This window comes from Microcaecilia unicolor, chromosome 8 (assembly GCF_901765095.1).
Source record: "Microcaecilia unicolor chromosome 8, aMicUni1.1, whole genome shotgun sequence".
Lineage (NCBI taxonomy): Eukaryota > Metazoa > Chordata > Amphibia > Gymnophiona > Siphonopidae > Microcaecilia > Microcaecilia unicolor.
In genome coordinates, this window is record NC_044038.1 from 179,163,566 (window position 1) to 179,187,788 (window position 24,223).

The window sequence follows — 24,223 nt, forward strand, 5'->3', positions numbered from 1 at the left end:
CTGCTAGTCCGAAATGTTGGCTGGCATTGAAGAACTTGCAATAATAATTTGCTAAATGCAGGACAAATCATAACGGTAAATACAGGACGGTCCCTTTAAAAAAAATTGGGTGGGTTTTGAGCTGCATTACTATATTAGGTGAGATGGACTTGTGAATCTGTCAATTACATCACCGCCTACTGGACCAATCAAAAAGTTAAAGTCAGCCAAAACTGCTTAGCCCCGCCTTTTTCTTGCCTTATGACCTGATCTACCTGACAGGCCCCTTCACATCCCACCGTGTCTAAGTGAAGGCTATGCGGGCTTGAGATGCATCTCTTGGGAAGCCCGGTTGTCTGCCTTTAATGAGGCTTTTCAGTCCTGTGAACTGTGGTTTCTGTGGGTTTAGCTGCTGCCAGCCACCATGTTCCCCAGTCCTGTGACCTCCACGCCTTTCTCGGTGAAGGATATTTTGAAGCTGGAGCAGCATCAGACTGCTATGGCCACTGAAGACATGGCCTCCTCTTGCATGCTGTCAGCCTTTAAGCAGGAGGTCTACCCGGGGACACCAGTCCTCTCGGACATTAGCGACGATCTGACCCAGTGTGAGACCCCCAAATCCTCCCCATCCACCTTCAACAGCTCTCTTTATGTCAACAGCTACGCACAAATGGATCCCTCCAAGGACTCCAGAGCCGACAAGAAAGGTAACAGTAAGCCACGGATAATTTCTTTAACACTTTTAATTACACGATTTTGGCAGGTTAGTGATGCATTAAGAAAGCCTCATGCACAATAGCGCTCTTGCCTTATAGCCAGGCTGCCTGGTACCACTTGATTTCTGGAAAACGACAGAGACAATATTTTACACTTTAATAAAAGAAAATAAACAATAAATAATTTTAAAAAATTGTTAAAAACCTCACAGAAAGAGCCAGCTGTCTGCTGGGGCAGCTTATAAGCTTCTGTCTGTTTCTGAATCATGGAAGACAAGTAAACATTTAGGCCCCTGGATATAATTTTGTATCAATGAGCAGGGCCAGGTTACACAACGGGACTATTTCTCTTACAGTGTTAGTTTCTAAAGTGAGTGTTGTTTTGCTACAGTCACTTAAAAAATAACAGGGGATGGCAGATACCTTATCCATCCCCTGCACAATATTTAAAAATGATTTGTTGCAGTAGAAAGTTAATATAAAACTTGTTTATATGTGGCTTTTTAAGTCACCTTTTTTTTTAAATATTCCAGCCTTATCACTTTCATATTTTCCTGTTTATGATCAAAGATAGGGCAGATAGGAAATAGATGTCAAGTGTATTCAAGTCATGAATTGCCACACTGGGTCAGACCAATGGTCCATCTAGCCCAGTATCCTGTTTCCAACAGTGGCCAATCCAGGTCACCTGGCAGAATCCCAAAAAGTAGCAAAATGTTGTGATATGTAACCCCAGGAATAAGCAGTGGCTTTCCCCAGGTCTATCTTAATAAGGATGTATGGATTTTTCCTCCAGGAATTTGTCCAAAGCTTTTTTAAACCCAGCAAGGTTAATTGCTTTTACCACAGCATCCAGCAACAAGTTGAAGAACTCAACTATGTTTGTTTTAAATATACTACTTAGTAACTTTGTAGGTATAAGGGATGTGGGTTTACCTGTTCCACTCCACTCTTGATGTTATAGACCTCTATCATATCTCCCCACAGCCATCTCTTCTCCACAGGGCCACCAATTGAGGGTGCAGGGGACAAAATTTCCCCGGGCCTGGCATCCAAAACATTCTGCTCCCTTGGTCTGTCTCTCTCTTGCTTCGGTGTGTTGGGACCCGGGTGATTGCGTTAACGTGATAACCTCGGTCCCGACACACAAGAGCAGGAGAGTGACTGAGAGAGGAGAAGACGCAGGAAGGGTAAGGGGCCAGGTGGCCATGGTGACCCAAGTGGGGAGGGGGGGGGGGCAGTGTCGGCAGCTGCAGTGGCCCTGCCCCGGGCCTGGCTCTGTCTCTCTGTGGTCCCTGCTTCTCCAAACTGGAGCCACAACCTCCCTAGCCTTTCTTTATAATTAAAGTCACTACACAGGAGTGATTTTAAACTAATAACAACAATAATAATAATTCAGACTGACAGACACTGGGAACATAGGCCTAATATCATGGTAATCAAAAATAATATTCTGATTTTTCTTCAACATTGTGTAAAAAGGACCCTATGCAACCTTTGGCCAAGGCTGGACAAATTTCTACAAAACCTTAACATTTCAGATTTGCAACACAATTTTGCTAGGTTCAAGCTACATTTTATCACAATACCTAGATAGTTCCTAAGCTTCTTGATGAAGCTCGAATTCTCCAGTGATACTAGATAAATTTTTGTATCATGTGCCATGTATTATAATAATATATTATTATTACTATTGTTATTGTTAATAATAATTATTATTATAAAATAATACTAATATTAAAGTCATTCATAAACATATTCCTGCCTATAAAGTATTTTTATGGGTTTTTCTCCACCCCAGCCTCCCACACACCTGATTTTAGTACCAAAAGGAGGATGATTTAACAGTGAACTTCAGACATTCATAGTGATTGTTCATTTGATCTGAATAAAGTCCAGCCTGTTCCCACCATCCTTATATTCTAAAGTGTATCGTCTACCTCCATCTTCCCATAGTCAAACACAATCTGTACATTACTACAGAGAAGGGTGATGTTGTTCAGCAAATTCAGTTTCTGGCCAGCACAGATGTCTATAAATAATTAACTGTAAAAAGCTTTGTGGGCATAACATTTCATTCAATTTCCCAAAGGTTAAGTTCTCCCATTTTACAGCATTTCTTTAAATTATTCTATTGGTTTTACCTTGGAAAGAGTCAGTGTAATTGAAATATTCTCATTCATTCCGGTTTGGTTTCAGAACTTTGCTCTTCGCTGAAAAGTTTGGAGCAGGAGAAAAGGGACCTGGAAAGCTCCGAGCGGCCAAGACAACGTAAGAGAAGGAAACCTCGGGTCCTCTTCTCCCAGGTTCAGGTCTATGAACTGGAAAGGAGATTCAAGCAGCAAAAATACCTGTCTGCCCCCGAGAGAGACCATTTAGCCAACGTTCTGAAACTCACCTCAACCCAGGTCAAAATCTGGTTTCAGAACAGACGGTATAAATGTAAAAGGCAAAGACAGGACCAGACCCTGGAAATGGTGGGGTTGCCCCCACCTAGGAGAATTGCGGTCCCCGTGCTTGTCAGAGATGGAAAACCTTGCCTGGGGGAGGCTGCGTCCTACAGCTCGGCCTATAATGTCAGCAGCATTAACCCTTACAGTTACAATGCCTATCCTGCCTACAACAGCTACAGCAGCCCTGCCTGCAATGGCAACTACAGCTGCAGCTACCCTTCCGTGCCAAGCCTGCAACCTTCTCCGGCTGCCAATAACTTTGTGAACTTCAGTGTTGGGGAGCTCAATTCAGTTCCAGCTCCTATACAGCAGGCCAACGGAGTGGCCACATTGCATGGGATCCGAGCTTGGTAGACCTCGCCCAGAACGTGGCATGGATGCAAAAAGCAGGTCCCTATATAAAGCTGTGGAACGACGAAAGAGCGTAAACTCTTAAGGCCTGACAATTCTCTTTAAAGACGTCCGAACACTAACAAACCCTGCTGCACGTTTTCTGGGGAGAGATCAGGTCATATACACTTCTACCTAAGACTGAACGACTGTCCCTATGCAAAGGTTCTGAGCCCGTATTTTTCTGTTTTCCATTCACATGTTAGTTGAAACGTCCTTTCCTGACAGCCATTTTTACTATTTATATGGAAATCAATTGCTAGAAGCAAGAAGATTAAGTAAAAAAAAAAAAGGTTTAGCAATATTAATAAAAATTGTTCATACAGTGAGTTCGGGGTTTTTTTCTCTTTGTTTTCTTTCTTTTTTTTTTTTTACTTTAAAGTAGGATGACATTTCAGTCTTGCATCAATGTATTTTCTGTATGTTTGCACACTGGCTAGTAGAAACAAGGATTTGGTCTAAGAAACTTGAATATTTAAAAGGATATCTGCCCCATTTAACTTTGGCTACCTTGCAGGTGCCCTAATAAAATCTAATGAAAAGGTATGCTTCGGTCCGAAAATTGTTGGTGTGGTGGGATCTTTTGGTTTTCAGGCATACATAATTTATTTCCAAACATGGTGATGATTCCTAGAAAAGTGAAATCTGTACCCTGGGGATTTCAATGTTAGTACAACTGCATTTTTAAAAATTCCCTTCGTAGCAATTTTTCATTTAAATCTAGGATTCGTATTTCCGTGCCCTTTTACAACATTGAATGTTCATTTTTTTAAAATACAATTTTAATTTAAACAATGCTTTTAGGCATGTATTAATACACAATTCATGTTACTGGGTTGTGTTGAGTTATGCACTAGGAGAGGAAAAAAGTGTGAAAGCTATTTAATTTGTCTGTTCAGTGTATTTACAAATGTGGTTACTTCTAATTAAAGAGTGGTTTAACACTGACGTTTCGTTGTATAACAGTTTACTAGTAAAATTTTACAATTTAAAATAAATTATAGTTTGCATAAATATTAGAAAGGATCATATTTTTTTGCATTGGATGCACCTAATATATTCATAGAATGATTTAATTTTACGAATAAACCTGCCCCATCTAATAGAATTATCCAGATAAGATCCAGGCCTCATGAAGATATTCTGTTTAAAAAACAATGTCTATTTACCACTTCTTCCCAAGCCAACGGTTGTCCTTCAGGAAGAATTACTTCCATTTTCTTAACAATGTTTTCCAGGTAGACAAAATACGGTAATAACCAAGAAACACAGAATTAACGTGTGTCCAAAACTAGGGAGCAAATTCAGGAAGTAAATTAATACTATGAGAGCAGTTTCTTAATAATAGAGATACCGTTTAGTGTAACCACAAACTTATAGAAATAATACAGCTCCCAGAGAAAACTGAAAACTTTGGGGGACCTTGTACCGGACCAACAAATAAATCAAGGGAAGATTTCCGGACTGCATAGGTCTCTTTCTAAAATGGATCCTTACTGCTTTTATGACTGGACTCTGTGTAATTAGGAAACTGGCACTAACCCATAAGAAAATTCCCAGTAAATGCATTTTGACCCCCCCCCCAAAAGCGTAAAATAAAACACAAACTTGTGATTTTCAACTAACATTATATGCAAAATAATAATAAATATGGTATGCTTCTGTGTATCTTGGAAACAATCTAGGAAGGTCGACAGTTGAGGCGATTTAATACACTTTATCCTGCTTAATACGGATGTCATTTGGACAAGTTCTTTCAACAGGCTTCAGGTTCGCGTCCTCCAAAGATTTTTCCATAAATGACCCAAAGTTTTGGTATTTGTTCCCGGTTTCAATAGAAATCAAACAAAATAAAACCTGGAAAAGAAAATAAGATGATACCTTTTTTATTGGTCATAACTTAATACATTTCTTGATTAGCTTTCGAAGGTTGCCCTTCTTCGTCAGATCGGAAATAAGCAAATGTGGAAGATGACACTTATATATTCTGTCATCTTCCACATTTGCTTATTTCCGATCTGACGAAAAAGGGCAACCTTCGAAAGCTAATCAAGAAATGTATTAAGTTATGTCCAGGTATCATCTTATTTTCTTTTCCATGTTTTATTTTGTTTGATTTCTATTGATTACCTCTAAAAGTGGACTAACACGGCTACCACACCTCTCTACTTCCCGGTTTCAGAAACTTGACATTATCAGCAGGTTAACTGAAATACTACAGGACAGAACCAAAGTTATGAGCTTTTTGTTCTTAAGGTGAGTTAGGAAGAAAAAAACAAAACAAAAAAAAACACATTCACGTTACATCTAAAACCTGACGAGAGTGGTTCAGACCTACCAAACCGGCTTAAATGATGCAGTGAGAGATGAGTGACAGAAAGACAACCTGCAAAGTTTGAGAATCCAGTAAATTTGCGCAGGATTACTGATTTTTAACTGGTAATCAATAGAAAGAAAAGAAAACAAAGATGATACCCTTTTTATTGGATTTTTTAACAGATTTTACCCGGGGAGAACAGAGATTTTCTCAGGAGTGAGCGTTCAGTAGCAGAAGGCTAAACAGAGGAGGGGCTGGCCAGACTAGAGGCCATTAAATCTGGGAAAGGCGATGCCTTTAAGTATCACAGTGGTCACTATCAAATGTCACTTATTGGAGCGAGAAACAACAAACATTGTAATTTGCAGCGGTCAAAACATCCTCCAAGCGTCTGAGATGGGATCAGTTGTTGATAAGGCAATTAGAGGGACCTGTAGCAGCTCTTCCAGCCTGTCTATCTACCCCATCAGTAAACACAGCAGGAGACAGGGTGGCTGTGGCCCAGGGACACAGGAGGAAATGTCACCGAGCTGGATCCTAAGGCTTTTCAGTAGCCAAACTTCACCTCCCATCCCACGCCAGGATTCCACCGACAGTTTTTTGTTGGAGGTGACCAAGGCTGCAAAAACCTTGGTTGTCTATGTGAATGCGGTAGGCGTTCTTTAATCACCCCCAGTATTGAGTGAACTCCTTTATTGTGTACAAGGCAGGAAATTTTGTGTTGAGTTTAACACCTACAAGTGCTTTTTGAAAAGTTGATTCCTACCAATGCACAAATCGTAAGAGGTTTGCTCGGAACTAACAGTCACCAGTTTCTTCTCCTTAACAGACATTCAGACAATGCTTTTTTTCTGATACTGTCTGACAATACTGTTTCCCTTTGGCTGTGTCCTTACCACCCAAATATTTTCTTCCATTTTATTAAAAAAAAAAGTGAACGAATCTAAACTAGCGATCTTTCATTACAATCAGCAATAAAAGCAACCAGTGCTAGTTAAACAAGTCTGTCCACTGCCCCCAGGCTTAACAGTGCCCGATTCATTTTTCCATAAGTCCACAGATAATGGAAATAGGGACAGATTAGCCATGAATGCAAAGAGAGGAAAAGAGAGAAAACAGGGAACTGTCATCAGGAAATCCAGGTTATGTACTAGTAGGTCCTTAAATTTCAACTCACAGGGCTTTGGGTACAGACCGTGCATCATTTTTTGATAACCCCTTCTTCTCTGGATCTCCTGTGCTCTGGCTGTCTGGGTCCTAGGGAGGTCACGAGGTGTTCCCCTCCCCCCCCCCCCCCCCCCCCGAAGAGGTGCTGGATGTAACTTGAACACATTTCTGATTAGATCTATTCTCCAAATCTAGTCAGAAACGTACTGTTAGCCCAATTTATATATATATATATATATATATCCTATTTTTGTGTTGATAATATTTTTGCTTTGATTCATATTGCTCTATTTCTTCAAGGAAATATAAATTTGGCAGATCCTTTTTCTTTCCCACTCTGCATGCTAATCGGGAGTGTGCCTCTTCTTTGAGTGGCATAATGTCACCCTGACAGCCAAACGCCCTATATATTGGATGATTTGTAGTTTTCCTATATATTTAAATAATTGTCTTAAGGTTGAAATACACCAATATTACATAGAGAGAGCAAGTCGAGTCTTTAAAACTCCACCTTGTCTCAAGTCATAGGGCCAGGCAATAAATCAACTTTAAATTCAATTTAGCACTATGACAGCGAGTATATCCCTTCAGTCCTATGCTCTACATTAAAAGTATCCCTTTTTTGCATCGCATATGCAATAATTAGAAACTTGATCCCAAAGGTTTTACTATCAATCATGTGCAAGAAATGGTGGCGATGACAAGCAATTGATAAACAAATTGACTCGGTCTATTGTTGAAAACTAAGGCACGGTGTTGGCTTCTTCCATTTGGAAGAGGAAATTCACTCTAATTTAAATTGCCAACTAATTTCAGCCAGAAATTATTGGTGCAGTTTTTTTTTCTCTAGAGCAAAACTGATAGATCCTTTCCAGGGTCTATTTTTTCCTGGGTATATAGGATGTATTTGATAGGGTGGTGCTTCTGTTGTAAATGTATTTTGCAATTGAAGCCAGGACACTTGAGTGATTAGAACCAGTTCCGATCGCTTAACTCTTATCTGAAAGCACTGTGGGACCTGCACTTTGTGTTTTTCACTTTAAAAAATGCAAGAATGAAATTCCTAGGATGCCTAGAAATGGGAGCTTACAACCCAGCCTGGTTTACAACATAGGTGACCTCTGATTTATTGTCACCAGGTGTGCCACAGTGAAGGCTGAATGGGTGGAAATGGCTTGACCTGTATACCATTCTATCATTTTCTTTCTCAGCGAATGAAAATGTTACTGCCTTCACCACCCCACTTCCCCCAGATCACCCACACTGGTCATGGACAGAAAGACGGACCGGAGTTTTTGTAGCATGACATTATAGTGCACACTACAGAATTATGAGGCCCTTTCACAAAGGTGCGGCAAGCCTACCACGAGCTTGCCACACCCCAATTCAACACTACCGTGGGGCTACCACAGGAGCTTGGAAGTAGGTCCCACCCCAGTGGGGTGGCTTACCCGGTGGTAAATGGGCAGGTGATGGTAAGGGCTCCCCCAGGAAATGGCTGTGCGGCAAATGTTTAAAGCTTACCGCATGCAAACCACTTATCCTCTCATAAATAAAAATGACTGCAGTCCTGTTTATCCCAACAAAATGGAGGAAAAAGCCTCAACAGACTCAAAGATCCATGGTCATCTCTTTCAAGGTGTTCTTGCTGTCATCATTGGCAACAAACCTCCATCAATAAATCTACTCTTCTTTAATATATTATCCTTTTATTGAAATGTAAAGAAGGCAACTTTTCTTATATGGATGCCAGGCGTCACCCACAGTACCACAGCCTGCAGTAATTTTTATTCATGAGAGGATAAGTGGTTTGTTGGTGTTGACTAAGTTTCCTCAGAAGCTCATACGACAGAATTTATAACTTACCGCCTGGCCATTTCGTTTTTATTTTTAAACTTTTACCCGCTGCAGTATAAAGAGGCCTCGGTGCACAGCAAATCCACACACCTTGGTAAAAGGGTCCCTAAGAGTCATGCCGAGGACTGCAAAAGATATTAGATGGAGTCGCTTTCAATAGTCACACTTCAGCCGTGCCATTTTGAAATCAGTGGCCAAATGGGAGCGACTCTCTTTGGACACATTCCAGAAAATCTGCCTGTATGCCTGGATGGGGACAGGGGTTCTCCTCGACTTTGCCTCAGGATTAATTCCTTCCCTCCCTTGATCAGTTAATAAACTTCCATCTTACAGCACAGAAAGAGATCACTGTTGATACTTAATCTTTTCTTTTCCTTGCATAGCAACTTCAAGAAAACACAAAACAGTTTTAACCTGATGATATGCAGCATTTCATTGTTCTATTCTGTGATTTATATTCTGCCGCTATATCAATTGGGATTCAAGGAGGATTACGCTATAAGAAATCTTCAACAGAATGAAGAGATAGTACAAACCTATAAAGTGATACAAGTGAATTTAAATCCAATGTAGAGAAAAACATAAGCTTTTAAAGCTTTTGGAAATTGAAAGCATGAGGGAAATCTGTCTAATTTGTAATGGAATATTCCAAATTTTTGCACCTTGATTAGCAAATGAATGTTCTAACTCTAATTTCAACCAAATGTGTTTTACAGTAGGATAACCTAATTGTAAAATGTTAAGGATGTTGTTTTCTTTATTGAACCCTAAATCTCCCAAGATCTGATTTTCTAATTAAACAAAGACGTCTCTTTTTTACCTATTTACCACCCACAAAAATGAAGCTGTGGCCATATTTTACTCCATTAACCTTGTCTGGTGTGATTATTTATGTTTCTTAATTGCTGTAATTATTAAATCTCAAGGTAACCTGAGGGGGGGGGGGGGGCTAATGGGTTTATCCATCTTTACATATTTTCTTCTGTCATCTGAGGGAAAGGGGGGGGGGGGCAATAGTCTAATATCCCCTGTTAAAACATCTCAATAGTAACTCCCTACAATACAATTCAATGCATCAAGCACATATATTGTCCTTTTAAAATGCGTGCCTCCCAGGCAAGGCCAGTGCTGGAGTGGGGGTGGGGGAGATGGATGATATATGGCATTTAGCAGTGAGATTACACCCACTGAAATCAGCCCATAGTGCACAAAATGGTACAAATCCTGCATAAGCCACTGCAGAGCTGCACTAATTTAATGACCTCCAAAAACTTAATTTTAGCTCCACTCTCAACGCTGCTATCTCAGATTCAAGCAGATGAAAATATATCCTAGTAGACTTTAAGACACTTTGCACCTTTAGAATCAGCCCTAGTCTGCCTCTTGCATAAATGTCACCATGCTGAAGACATCATGCAAGATGATGCAAGATCAGTGCTTTCCCAATCTTTTTGTGGCTGTGACTCCACGTGGACAAATAAAACTGTGTGAACCCCTAGAGGTGCAAAATAACTGTCCTCCTATGGAGATCCCACCTAGGTTGTAACCCCATTTGGGGTCCGAACCTGCAGATTGGGAAACTCTGTGCTAGAGAGTGAGACATCACAGCAGGAGACGGCCATTAGTGAAATGACAAAAATACTGCTAGGCTAGGGCTAAACTGCTTTATTTATTTAAAAATGTATACCCCACACCTTGTCACAAATGAACATTCATAAACAATATTCACAAACAATCAAAAACAAGTTTAAAATCATCACACCCCAAAGACTCTATCTGTTCAAAGAGGCACACACAAGATGGTAAAATACAGAAATGTACACTTCTAAAAAGATTTTCAAGAATTTTATAAACCGTAGTACACTTTCACAACACCGTAAATTACTAGGAAACCTGTTCCATAGAACAGTGGAAACCTTCAAGGTTTACAGTTTAGTTTTGAAACACCAGATACTTTCTCATAACTAATCACTTTATTAGCTTGTTTGTATGGGTTGAGCTATGTTCAGCCCTGAAAAACAAAACCAAATAAAACATAGAATGATTGAATAGAGAATCCTAATTAATGGAGTTATATGTTCTTTATATTTTTGGAGATGACTTAGTTCTTTGGGATTTACTTTCAAAGACAAAAGAGGGTCCCGCTCAGGCAGAGATCTGCTGCTCAAAGGGTCTTCAGATTTTGCGTTTGGTTTTAATGTTCCAGTCCAAAGCGGGCATTATTTAATTCTCCCAATTAGTTGGATACAGTTGTACACCATTTTAGCTCATTATCTCGGCTCTGCCTTTTCATTCACCAACTGGGGAGACATGATGATGGAAAAGAAGAAGCAGGAATCAAGGTAAAGCTGAGTTACAGGTGTCCGGGCCAGGAAGGATATGAACAATTACTTCTTACTTGGCAGTTTAACTTCCCTCTGACAGTGGTGCAGATTTTGTGATGCCAGGCTTGAAGATCAATAACTGTTCAGAATCACAGTAAGGGAAATCAGATTTCCAGGCCAGACTCTTTCATTCCTGTCCTTCTAGTGTCTACACCTGACCAAGAATCTCTGGGAAAATGAAAACTTTAAAACTGCACATTTTGCTGATTGCAAAGAAATCCCAGTTAAAATTAGAGATTCCTGATTTCCAGTCTAAGAAATCAGTAGCATTTAACTTTAGAAAGATGGAGCTACGATAAAATGAAGAAGAAAACTAAAAGAAGCAGTTATCAAGATTAGAAGTCTGCATAAGAGGTAGAGATTGTTTAGAAGCATCATCTTGGAAGCCCAGATAAAGTGTTTTCCACAAGTTAAAATGATATCAAGAATTTCTTAAAGAAATAGCTCATGGAAAATTAAATAGTACAGGATAGGGCTGTACTACCACTTAGTAACATTTAGCATCTGTCCAGGAAAAGATATGAAAGCCAGAGGTGGAACCCAAGCAACAGAATTTATCAGATATCTTGAGCTTGATGGATATTTTCCATATCCAGAGGAAACTCTCACAGTAGAAGGTAAATTAAGAAAATAATAATATACGAAGTGCCTTGCTGGATAAGCAGATTGTTCACAGAGCCCAGCATCCTGTTTCAAGCAATGATTGGTCCCAATAACTTGGAAATTTCAGGAAGATCATCTCCCTATTGCTCATTCCCAGATTTCCACGTCTGCCTAATAGTTCTGCCCTCCAGACACTCACCCAGACTGTTTTCAAATCTAGCTATGCTTGCTAACATATTTTTTAAATGCAAATTCCACAGCATCCTTGTGCATTGACAAACAACAGCTTTCTCAAATGTGTCTTCCATTACTTAGCTTCCCATAGAACCTGTAGGATAGTTGTGTCCATCAACCAGCAAGTGAAACTAAGCTGAGATATATCTCTCTTGACATCCAGTCCAGCTCCTCAGTATTTTCTATCTCCAGCAGGTGGATGGACACAGTTTTCTGCCCCTGGTTCTGAGTGATTTGCTCCTGGTCCAGTCAACTGGTCCCAGTTGAGCTTTGCAGGTGGCTTGAGTCTGGAGTCATAGCTGGAGATTTTCAGATCCCTGTCTCTGGTGCCTCGTGAGTGTACTTCTTTCCTCCCTACACCTCTCCCCTCTTTCCAGCACAACAAACTTAAAAAAAAAAAGAAGGAAAGAGGGTTACTAGAAAGCATGGGAGAGAGTATCAGTCCTGATTCCTTCTCATCTGGGGTAAGACTTGTGGAGACTGTGAGATTGGGGGGAGCAGCCAGCTGTGGTAAGTTTAACTCAGAACCACCTGGAGGGCTGCAAGTTCTATTTGATGTGTGGGAGGGATCCTGACTCACCGCCTAGGCCACCATGTGCTGCACTTGTGACAGTCAGAGAAACCAGAACACCACTGAAAAGGAATATAATACTGCAAGACATTTCAAGATGTCAAAATTGATTTTACTTTGCCAAACATTAACCTTTAGCAATCTAATCCACCCTCCCAATGTTTAGTACAACACAATTAAAGCACAGCTGATGCTCAAACGGTTTATCTCTTTGACTTCTGACCTTGGCTGCTTATTTTAAATGTTGTTATAACAGCTCCCATCCCCCCCCCCCATCTGAAGTTTCTGCCTCCGGCTCCTACCATGTGGCCCATTCGCCTTGAATGAGGCAGGTTGATGGATCCACTGGGACAAGAGGGTCAAGTTTATGTTGATTTACAGGTGTCAGACATTTATTGATCTAATGAACAAGGTCCCTGAAAGGTCAGTACATTCCTCCTGGGAATGACAAAAAAAGAAATCCTTCTACATAATTTACTTACAGATGTTCCAGATGTAACCAGATCTGGTGAAAAATGTTAACAGACTCAACTAGAAGAACAGGTGCTGAGGTGGCTGAACAGCCAGGGAAAGAGAAAGAGCCTGGGACTCAGCAGACATTATTCAGACCCTCATAGAGCCAGAATGTGGAGCTACTGAGCACAGACATAATGGGGGGAAAAATCTTTTGAGGAATACAAGTCTTACTCAGTTCAGAATCAAAGACTAGGAAACAGTTCTTGCTGCCTGCTGGGTACATCCCTTTATTATGCATCACCAGTTAGTTCTGATTTGGAATCCCTCATATGAGTTTGAAAGGCATTCTATTTGCATTTCAAATGCATTAAAGTCTACAAAATGCAAATAGGATATGTTTCAAATTCAAACATATCATCATGTCGGCTTTTCGTCAGAGTAATGGCACCAGCTGGGGCCATTTCATGCCTGGCAAGCCTGACCAATGAATCCTCACTCCTCTCATCGCCAAGCCTAATGTGCGCCACCTGGTCTTGTCTCCGCTCTGCGTGCCGCCCATTTAATGAACGAGTGCTCGACGATCCACACAGTTGGAGACCCTGCAATATAGAATAGTGTGTATATTACTTAGCACCCCGAGGGACCCAGATTACCTAGTGACTTATCCCTTATGTATCCTCTGTAAGCGTCAGACTTCCATCTGCCTAATTTTTGAATGGATGTTGGCGGGAAGCCTAGAGCTGCCGCGCATGTGGCGGCTCCTATCCTAAAGGAATGTGTTCCAAAGCTCTTTGAGTCACGACCTGTCTTCAGCAGGCATTTGCGCAATACTGCAGAGAACTGGAATAGGGTCAATGGGGATCTATCCTGGTGTAGTAGGAAAGCTTCGGGGCATGCAGGCCTCATCGCTATGTATTTTTTGACATTTTCTATGGGATATGTCTGTAGTGCATCCACCTGAGTGACTGACTGCCCCCTGCCCAGTTGGTCCGTCTTAGATCTGCGGATTACGATCCGTAGTGTATTTCCTGACAACTTGACCCCATCTAGCTGGAGGCCTACTGCAGCAGCGTTTTTCTTGGATGTAGCTACCAATTCGCATACCCTCAGTGCCCCAAAGAAGGCCAGTGTGAATGCTGCTCGGAAGAGCCGAGTCTCGAATTCTGATGTGCACACTGACCGCAGTGCACACCAGATTTCGCATAACAAGTCATGCGTGATTGGTAGTCTCCTATCTGGTCTGGCGCCGCGTTCGCACCGCCAGCCCTCCAGTAATTTTTTGGCTATAAACCTGTTTCTTGGGTCGCCCCATCCTGCTATCTTTGTGAAGAATGAGAATGCGGTCAGGTGTCTGGATACAGAACTGTGGGAACCTCCCGCCTGTTTCGTGTGTATTATGTAGTCCGCGATCGCGGTGTCCGACACTGGTCCGTCTTGCCATCCCCGCGTGTGCAGGAAGGCGCTGACCCTCCGGTAACCCGCTGTGTAAGTTGCCCATGTTCGTGGTCCCAAGGATTGTTTCAGCAATTGCCAAGCCTCGGGGCTCCGAACTTCCAGAGGTAGCTGGGCACCGGCTCTCCCTCCGCCGCAGCTCGTGGTGCCAGTTTCCGGAAGTCTTCCCACTTTGAACGAGAAAGAGCGTCAGCAATTGGGTTACTTGCGCCAGGCACATGTCTCGCGAGCAACAATATGTTATTAGATATGCACAGCATGACTAGTTCGCGCGCCAGGTCCACCACTCGCGGACAGCGTGCGTTTTGCCTATTCAATATGTCTACTACTGTCCTGTTATCAGACCAAAAGACTACCCTCTTGTTGCGTAGTTTGACTCTCCAAATAGCTACCGCAACTACTATCAGGAATAGCTCCAAGAACGTGATGTTTCTAATAATGGGCTGTTCTTTCCAATTTGGCGGCCACACGTCCGCGCACCATTCCCCCTGGAAGTATATCCCAAAGCCGATGCTGCCTGCCGCATCTGTATACAGCTGTAAGTCGTTATTGGATATAGGGGCGTCTAGCCAAACTACTCTGCCACTGAAATCTTTTAGGAACGTGTACCATACTCTGAGGTCTTCTTTCATGACCTTCGTCATCCTGATATGGTGTGAGGGTTTCCGCACTGTCGACATTGAGCTGGATAACCTGCGCAGGAAAGTCCGACCCATAATTATAACTCTGCAAGCAAAATTGAGGCTGCCAACTAATGATTGCATTTCGCGCAGGGTGACCTTTTCCTTACTCAAGGCTCCCACTACGAGTGTTTTTAGCTTTTCAATCTTATCCAACGGGATTCGAGATACCATGCTGCTGGAATCCAGCTCAATGCCCAGGAACTGTAGACGTGTAGTTGGATCACATGTTTTTTCTTTTGCTAACGGGATACCGAATGATTTTGATATCTCACGGAAATGAGTAAGTGTGCATTGGCAAGCTAGGCTGGCTGCCGGTCTGACGAACAGGAAGTCGTCTAGGTAATGTATGATGTTCTTTCTCCCCGAGGCTCTCTCGACTACCCAATGCAAGAACATGCTGAAAGTTTCGAATATGGTGCAGGACACCGAGCAACCCATGGGCATGCACTTATCGTAGTAGTATTGCTCTTCGAACTTAAAACCTAATATGGAGAAATTGTCTGGGTGTATCGGCAGTAGCCGGAATGCTGACTCGATGTCCGCTTTGGCCATGAGTGCTCCCTGTCCTGATTGCCTCAGTAGTTGTACAGCCATGTCAAAGGTGGCATATTGCACTGAGCTAGCCTCGGGGGGAAGGAAATCGTTCACCGATCCGCCCACCGGATAAGATAAGTTGTGTATAAGCCTTTATTTTCCTGGCTCTTTCTTGGGAATGATTGCTAGCGGGGAGACTATGAATTCTTCGAAAGGCTGATGGCGGAAGGGACCCGCCACTCTGCGTAAGCTTAATTCCTTAGTAATGCGCGCCCTGGCCTCCTGCCGCAAGCGTATTACTGAGGGGGAGTTCCTAGCAATTCTCCCTTGTTGTGTGCCCTAGTATGGAATTCTAAAACCGTGTGTAAAACCCTCTTCGATAGAAAATGCTTCCTTCCTGCAGGGGTACAGTGCTAACCAAGGCCGCATGGCAACTAGGTTAACCAGGGAAGGAGCCTTTACACTGTTCTGTGTGTCAAATTTGGGTGGAGGTTCTGTCAGGGGCTTTCTTAACGCATTTGTTGGCTGGGTGCGGTGCTCCGCACGAGGTACAAACATGCTTGAATTTGCAAATCGGTAAGGTACATATGGCTCTGTTGAATCTCCAGCAACTTCCATCTTATGGGCTAGCTGCTCTCCCTGCTCCGTGCAGCCCCCCGGGCCGAAAGGATCTACCTTATGCGCCAGCTACCACCCCTCTGTTAGTCATCGTGTACATCCAAAGGTCCGCATCTTTCCAAACCCACCCTAATGCAGGGTTATCCTCCATCCTGTCCTTATATTCCTCGTCGTATTTTAACCATCTGTATCCCTCGTAGTCCCTATAGGCCAACAGAATGTTGTGGGCATATGCCAGCATCAGGCTGAATTGGATTGGGTCGGCATGTCCCGCTGCATCTATTACCCTGAGGAATGCCAATAACCAGTTAAATAATGATCTTGGTGTACTGCTGGCTCGTGTAACTGTCTTTTCTTTTGAGTCTTTGCTCCTTATCTTACTCTTCTTCCTCTCTTCTAACACCTGAAACATGTCAAAGTATTTTCTGTTCTTTATCTTTTTACGTATGGACTTGGGCACAAGCCGCCATATGTGTGGTAACGCTGCTAGGGGGGGTGGTCGTTCGTCCCTGGCACTCGCTGTCGCTAATTCTGCGCTCAGTGCTTCGTCGTCCCCATCCGATGAAGAGGAAGATGAGGACGACAAACTCGAACTGCTCTCTGTGTCGGAGTCTCCTCGCCCTCTCTTTTTCTTCTTAGCTTTTTTGTCATTTGTAGTCTTGGCCTCACTGGCAAGCGCACCTTGACCTGTTTTCGCCCTCTCTCTCAGTGTGTGCACCCTGCTCCCCTACCTTGGCTGCATTGTTCCCTTCTGACAAACCCGCTCTCTCCCCCTCCTTCACATCAACATTTACATTCTCATGTGCGCCATTGGCCATACCTGCGGTGTCCGTCATCTGCATATTGTCCCTCTTAGTCGGGTCCGGTATCGAGTTAACCGGGTTCGTGCCCCCGTAACTAGGGTCTGGTTTGCCTGAGGCCCCTGCGTGTGCCGGGTGTTGGGCAGCCCCCGTCGCTTGCCACGGCTGGTAAGGGGAGGGGCCAAATCCTGGCCACGCCCCGTAGTATGGCAGTTGTGGGGGGTAGCCCCATTCCATCCCATACTGCCATGGAGGCGCGATCGCGTGCTGCCCTTGCCCAGCTACAGGCCCCAAGCTCTCCTTCACCTGAGCAACTAAGGTCTGAGGCATCGTCCATCCCGGGAATGCTGGTGGGTACGGCCAGCTTCCTGCAGTGGCTGCATCTTGCTTTCCTTTGGCTTTTTCTTGTCTTTCTTGGCCGATATAGCGTCTATGGTGATGGCTGCCTTCTTTTTTTCTTGCTTTCTTTGTTCTTTCTTTTTGTCTGCGGCGCTCGGTGGTGGTGTCTTTGTTGCATCACTCCGGTCTGCGTCGTATGCCTTCTTCTCTTCTGCATGCATGGGTGATGCGCTGCGTCCGTCCTCCTCTCTAATATCCTCTGTGGGACAAGTTTTGATCACATCTGCACCTGCTTCCATTCTGATGGGGGAGGGTAATGCAAGGTAGCTGACAGACAAGGATCTAAATAGACTTAAGAGATAACAAGTTAATATCTGCCTCTCGGAGTAATTACGTAATTGCCAATATCCCCCCCCCCCCCTTTTTTTTTTTTTTTTGGATATCCGCCCATTGCTTGCTACCTGTACCCATCAATGCAGCCGCATCTCTCCTTTAAATGATGCTCGAGCTCAGCAGTTGACTCTGCCCACTCTAATATGGCTGCATTCCATAGAGCGGTATACATTCCCCGAATTTGCCCTAAGATGGCCACCCCCTACATACAAGCTAGCTAAAACCAATATGGCCGCCCCCTGCCCTCCATCATACAGTATACACTCCCGAATCGCCCTATCCAATATGGCTGCCCCCTGCATCAGGATAGCTCTAACCAAGATGTCCGCCCCTGCATAAGGATAGCCCTAACCAATATGGCCACCCCCTGCAGGCAAACATGCCTTACCCATGAGGCTGCTTAATTCTGCCCTGAGACCACGTTCCTCCCTGAACTCTTATCCCCTCATCTTTTTTTTTTTTTACTTACTGGTCACCAGCCAGTTGAGGGGTGTTCTCGAAAAAAGGGGTCCTGCACAGGGCCGTGCCTAGGGTCTCTGGTGCCCCCCTGCAGACTATCAGTTGGCGCCCCCACCCCCTCCGTCTAGCAAAGCAGGAACAGAAGGGAGCAGGCAAGTAAGCTGGACATCACGAAAAAAATAGCACTGTATGTATCCCTCATTGATAAGGCTCTGACTCTAAAGTTTAGCAATTTCATTAAAGCAAAATGTATTTTCATAACACTTCAAAGATTTCCAACTCAAAATAGGAATTTTTAGTGAAAAACACTAGATAAACCCTTCGTTTTTGGACCAAACTTCACACTTTTGATCAGAGCCATGCCCTAACATTAAGGCTGTAAACACTTCCATCATATTTTATTCATAAATATGCAAATGAGAACCTCCCAAAAACGGACTAATTTGCATACGATTTAAACAAATCTGAGCATATGACAACCAAGTACAGAGTCCCAGCACCTGAATTCTGCAATTAGATTTAATACAAATACTTTTAAAACTTATTTTTAGCACTTTTAAAATTTCAGGTTGTCTTTAATTTGAATGCGGTTCAAGCTCTGAAGCTCACCCTGAGTGAGGAATTAGTCACAAACCACAGCATATATAGCAATTTTGGTTGCATTCTTTAAAATAACTTGAAGAGCCTGCCTGCCTGCCTGCCTGCCTCAGTGAATAATGCTGTTGCTTTCACTTCCGGTTTTAGGGCAGGGGCGATCGCAACTTCAGCTAAAAGATTTTGCAAGTGAGTGGAAGGCAGGGACCGCAGGGCAGCAGCGCCCCTCGAAGGCAGGCGCCCCCCTGCATTGCTTACCTGGCTTACCGCATTGGCACGGCCCTGGTCCTGCAAAGCCGCTCCGAATGGGATCGCCAGCCGATGACTCATGAGCGACCCGCCACAGTGCGGTGCGAATCGCCGCCAAATTCGTCCTCTGCTCCTCTCGCGTGTCCGGCACGCCAGGAGCCGCTGCCTGTGCCCACGCCGAGGGATCGTGAATCGCCGTCAATGTTTCCTTGCAGCTGTGGTTCTCCTCTCTGCTGTCCTCCTCTCTGCAGTCCTCTCTCCTACCGCAGTGCTCAACAGCGATGCTCCCTGAGCTCTACAAATTCGCTGCTCCAACGTTCTGGCCTGGAACACCACCCTGGACTCACGCGGCGTGTAGGAAGGTGAGGTGAGGTGCACCTGGAGGCCGGACGCGAAAGAGGACGTCCGGGCTCCTCCCCGGGGCTTTTATAGCCCGTTTTTTTCTCCTCCTTCTCCCAGTGGGGTGCCCCTTTCATGTCGGGCACGCGACCACCTTGTGCCTGCCTGGGCACCCCGCTGGCCCGAACAAGCATGCCTCCCTCAGTGCACGGCGCCATGTTATCTTTGGCTCCGTGCACCCGAGGGGGCACTGCGCCTCTCTGGAATCAAAGACTAGGAAACAGCTCTTGCTGCCTGCTGGGTACATCCCTTTATTATGCATCACCAGTTAGTTCTGATTTGGAATCCCTCATATGAGTTTGAAAGGCATTCTATTTGCATTTCAAATGCATTAAAGTCTACAAAATGCAAATAGGATATGTTCCAAATTCAAACATATCATCACCATGGAAAACAGACTGTGTAGTACCCCAAGGATCACCACTATCACTGATCCTCTTCAACCTAATGATGACCCCACTAGCCAAATCCTTATCCAACCCAGGCCTTAACTGTTACATATGCGCAGACAATGTCATGATATACATCCCCTACAAACATGACCTAACAGAAATCAACAACAAAATCAATCTCAGCCTGCAAATCATGACCTCATGGGCGGATGCATTTCAACTAAAACTCAAAGCAGAAAAAACACACTGTCTCATCCTCTCATCCCAATACAACACGAACAAACCCAGTAACATAAACATCCCAGATTATACCCTCCCTGTTTCAGACAGCTTAAAAATTCTGAGTTATAATCAACCAAAATCTCACGCTAGAAAGCCAAGCGAAAACTACAACAAAGAAAATGTTCCACTCAATGTGGAAACTCAAACAATTAAAACCTTTCTTCCCGGGGGAAATATTCCACAACTTGGTAAAATCAATGGTACTAAGCCACCTAGACTACTGTAATGGAATCTATGCGGGATGCAAAGAGCAAATCATAAAGAAACTCCAAACTGCTCAAAACACCACAGCCAGACTTATATTTGGAAAAATGAGATTCAAAAGCGTGAAACCCCTACGTGAAAAACTGCACTGGCTCCCAATCAAAGAACGTGTCACATTCAAAATCTGCACTCTGGTTCATAAAATCATCTACGGCGAGGCCCCGGGATACATGATAGACCTCATAGACTTACCAACCAGAAACGCAACAAGATCAACACGCACATACCTAAATCTCCACTACCCAAGCTGCACACGACTTAAATATAAATCAACCTATACATCCAGCTTCTCCTATATAAGCACGCAACTATGGAACGCATTACCAAACACCGTGAAAACAACGCATGACCTATCAAATTTCCGGAAATCACTAAAAACTAACTTGTTCAAAAAGGCATACCCTAATGATCCAACTTAAATGCCTCGACCCTGCAACACAACGAAACTAATACTCGACCTGGACATAACTCTTCTCCTTGATTCCCTAATGTATCTGTCACACATGAACCTTACCACAATATCACTCTGTATTTGTCATACCGTAATTGGCAATCGCCTCACGGTACTATGTAAGCCACATTGAGCCTACAAATAGGTGGGAAAATGTGGGATACAAATGCAACAAATAAAAAATAAATAAATTATTTGAGGGATATTACATGAGCAACGGATCCTCACTCCCAGAGATAACTGAAAGACCTACAGGTCAGCTTTAGAGGTTTTCCAGCATGTAGCACCCTACACGCACCTGCTCCAAGAACTGGAGTGACCTCTTGGCTTTCTTTATAAGGAACAGCAGAGTCAGTATTGGGTTTTCAAATCTTAGCTTAAAGCACAAACAATCCTGAAAAGGGCTTTACAATCTTGAGCTGATTCCATAAGTACATAAGTAATGCCATACTGGGAAAAGACCAAAGGTCCATCAAGCCCAGCATCCTATCCCCGACAGCAGCCAACCAAGGTCAAGGGCACCTGGCAAGCTACCCAAACGTACAAACAATTTATACATGTTATTCCCAAAATTGTGGATTTTTCCCAAGTACATTTAGAAGTGGTTTATGGACTTGTCCTTTAGGAAACCGTCTAACCCCTTTTTAAACTCTGCTAAGCCAACTGCCTTCACCACGTTCTCCGGCAACGAATTCCAGAGTTTAACATTTTCTCCAATTTGTTTTAAATTTACTACACTGTAGTTTCATCGCATGCCCCCTAGTCCTAGTATTTTTGGAAAGCGTGAACAGACGATTCACATCCACCTGTTCCACTCCACTCATTTTATATACCTCTATCATGTCTCCCCTCAGCCGTCTCTTCTCCAAGCTGAAAAGCGCTAGCCTCCTTAGTCTTTCTTCATAGGGAAGTCGTCCCATCCCCGCTATCATTTTTGTCACCCTTCGCTGCACCTTTTCCAGTTCTACTATATCTTTCTTGAGATGCTCATTTGCATACAGGAATGTATGTATGTGCGGTGCACATTAGACACATATGCAATCACATGGTACATGTCATCTTATGCAAGTTCCAAGTGGAGCCCACGGCACATTGGATACCAGCTGTGACTGGTGAAAGATCAGAGGAAGCTACACGTGTCCTGTAACCTACTGAGAAATAGCTGGTTATTTATAAGACACAACTAAGCATTAAGCCTTGTTTTTCCTTCTCTGCAGCTGAGATAAAGCTTCCCCAGAATTCATTATACAGTAATATATGTTCAGATTTATAGCGAGTCAAAAATCAGCAGTTTCTTCCAGTACAGAACACAACCACGGGATCAGCAGCAGACCTGCTTTTAAATGCATGTGAGAAGATGCTGCAGAAGGACAAATTTGTGAAGGAGTTATATGGTACCTGATTCCCTAATAATTCTCTGCATCTCTGGTCTGAATCGGAGTTTACTGGTTTATTTGGTATGTAAAAAAAATGCTAATTAACACTATATACATACAAACATTGCATGGAGAGACAAACAAATTTTTAAAAAATCTAATAAGGGAAGGAGTTTTCAATTTATCTCAGAACCTTTCATCAGCTGTAGTTCAAGGCAAGTTATATTCAGGTACAACAGATATTTTCCTGCCCCTAGAGGACTTACGATCTGAGGGGCTAATGCTCAAAACTACTGCTGACATTAACCCGTGGTTAACACCAGATTTGCACGCAAGTTATACAGTACCAAATGTCCGGAGGGCTCGAGCAACAGTGTTAACGTGCAAGCTAAAGATGGCCGCATAATCATGTTTAAACGGATGTTAACAAGATGAAAAGTATTCCTTCGCAATGCACAAATGAAAGCGCTCCAAATGCCCAGAAACAAATGATGGTCCATAACCATGAAAATTTACTGCCAGGTCAGGGGCAGGCTAGAAGGTGTTCAGAAAATTTCTTATTACTGTTTCACATTAAACTGCAGGTTTGGTCTTTTGGATAAGGAAGGAAGCCTGTGCAACTTTAAGTGCTGATAGTGGGAAACAAACGTGTGTTTGAGTCCGAGCAAAACCAAACATGAATGCACACATTAACACCCATTTTTCGTGCTTAAATATGAGCCTTTCAGAAATTTAAAGTGCAAACAATTTTTGTAGGCTCATATTTAAAAATGCAGAAGAACAGTGTCAATGTATACTTGCACTTCCAGGTTTGTCTGGACATGCACACAATAGACCCACTTACAGCAAACCATTTGTGGTTATGTGCCAGGCACGGGCCTCCTCTTTTTCAGTTTATGATTTATAATTTTTATTAATTTTTATATACTTATACAGATATTATAATACTGCAAAGTGTAATATAACCATTAAGTAATAATGCTTACAGATAGGTACAAAATTTCTTCCTCCTATAATTAACAAAGCATGGCTTCATTAGAGCTCAATATAAAGAGGGGGGGGGGGGGGGGGTTAGGAATTAGTGAAGTTAACACAAACTTACAAAAAATTGTTAGAAAAGTAAATGTGGTTCCGTCAATCCCTTACTACTTAACTCTACCGTTGTTTACTATCTAGGAAGGTCTGAAGCTGATCAGGCAGGTAATATACATATTTTGTCTGATTTAACCTAATAACACATTTACAAGGGTAAGCCAGGAGGAAGGAACCCCCCAATTCCAAAACTTTTGACCTCATAGAAAGAAATTTTTTCCATTTTTCCTGGGTGGACTTAGTCACAACCGGGTAAAGCCAGATTTTCTGGCCAGCAAACACACGGTTAGTTGATTTAAAGTAAAGACGCATTATTGCATTCAAGTCCTGTTGAAAAACAAATGATATAATCAACGTCCCTCTTTCAGATGCTTCTTCAATTGTTTGTTCCAAGATGGCTGTGACATTTTGTAAATCTATTGAATTCTCTGTCCCTACTTTTTTTCATTGTACTTGATATGTAATAAATCTTATTCAACGTGGGAAACACTTCCTGAGGAAATTTCAAATTCTCTTTCAAGTATCTACAGAACATATCATTTGGAGATACCCCCAACAATCTAGGAAAGTCAGTACACGGAGATTTAATCTCCTATTATAATTCTCCACTTGTTCTATCTTCCTTCTTATTTCCATATTGTCCTTTATCACAGCCACTTTAAATTCATCAGTTTGCTTAGTCTCTTTCTGCAAGGCCTCAATTTTCGAGGAAAAATCTT

At 42.9% G+C, this 24,223-nt stretch overlaps 1 protein-coding gene across 1 annotated transcript; it reads left to right on the top strand.

Annotated features, from left to right (window-relative positions):
- Positions 1 to 287: 287 nt before the first annotated feature.
- Positions 288 to 3,718, top strand: NKX2-5 (NK2 homeobox 5). Its single transcript, XM_030212759.1, has 2 exons — positions 288 to 686; positions 2,895 to 3,718. The coding sequence occupies exons 1-2, from the start codon at positions 404 to 406 to the stop codon at positions 3,500 to 3,502; spliced, it is 891 nt and encodes a 296-aa protein (XP_030068619.1). The 5' UTR covers positions 288 to 403; the 3' UTR covers positions 3,503 to 3,718.
- Positions 3,719 to 24,223: the final 20,505 nt, after the last annotated feature.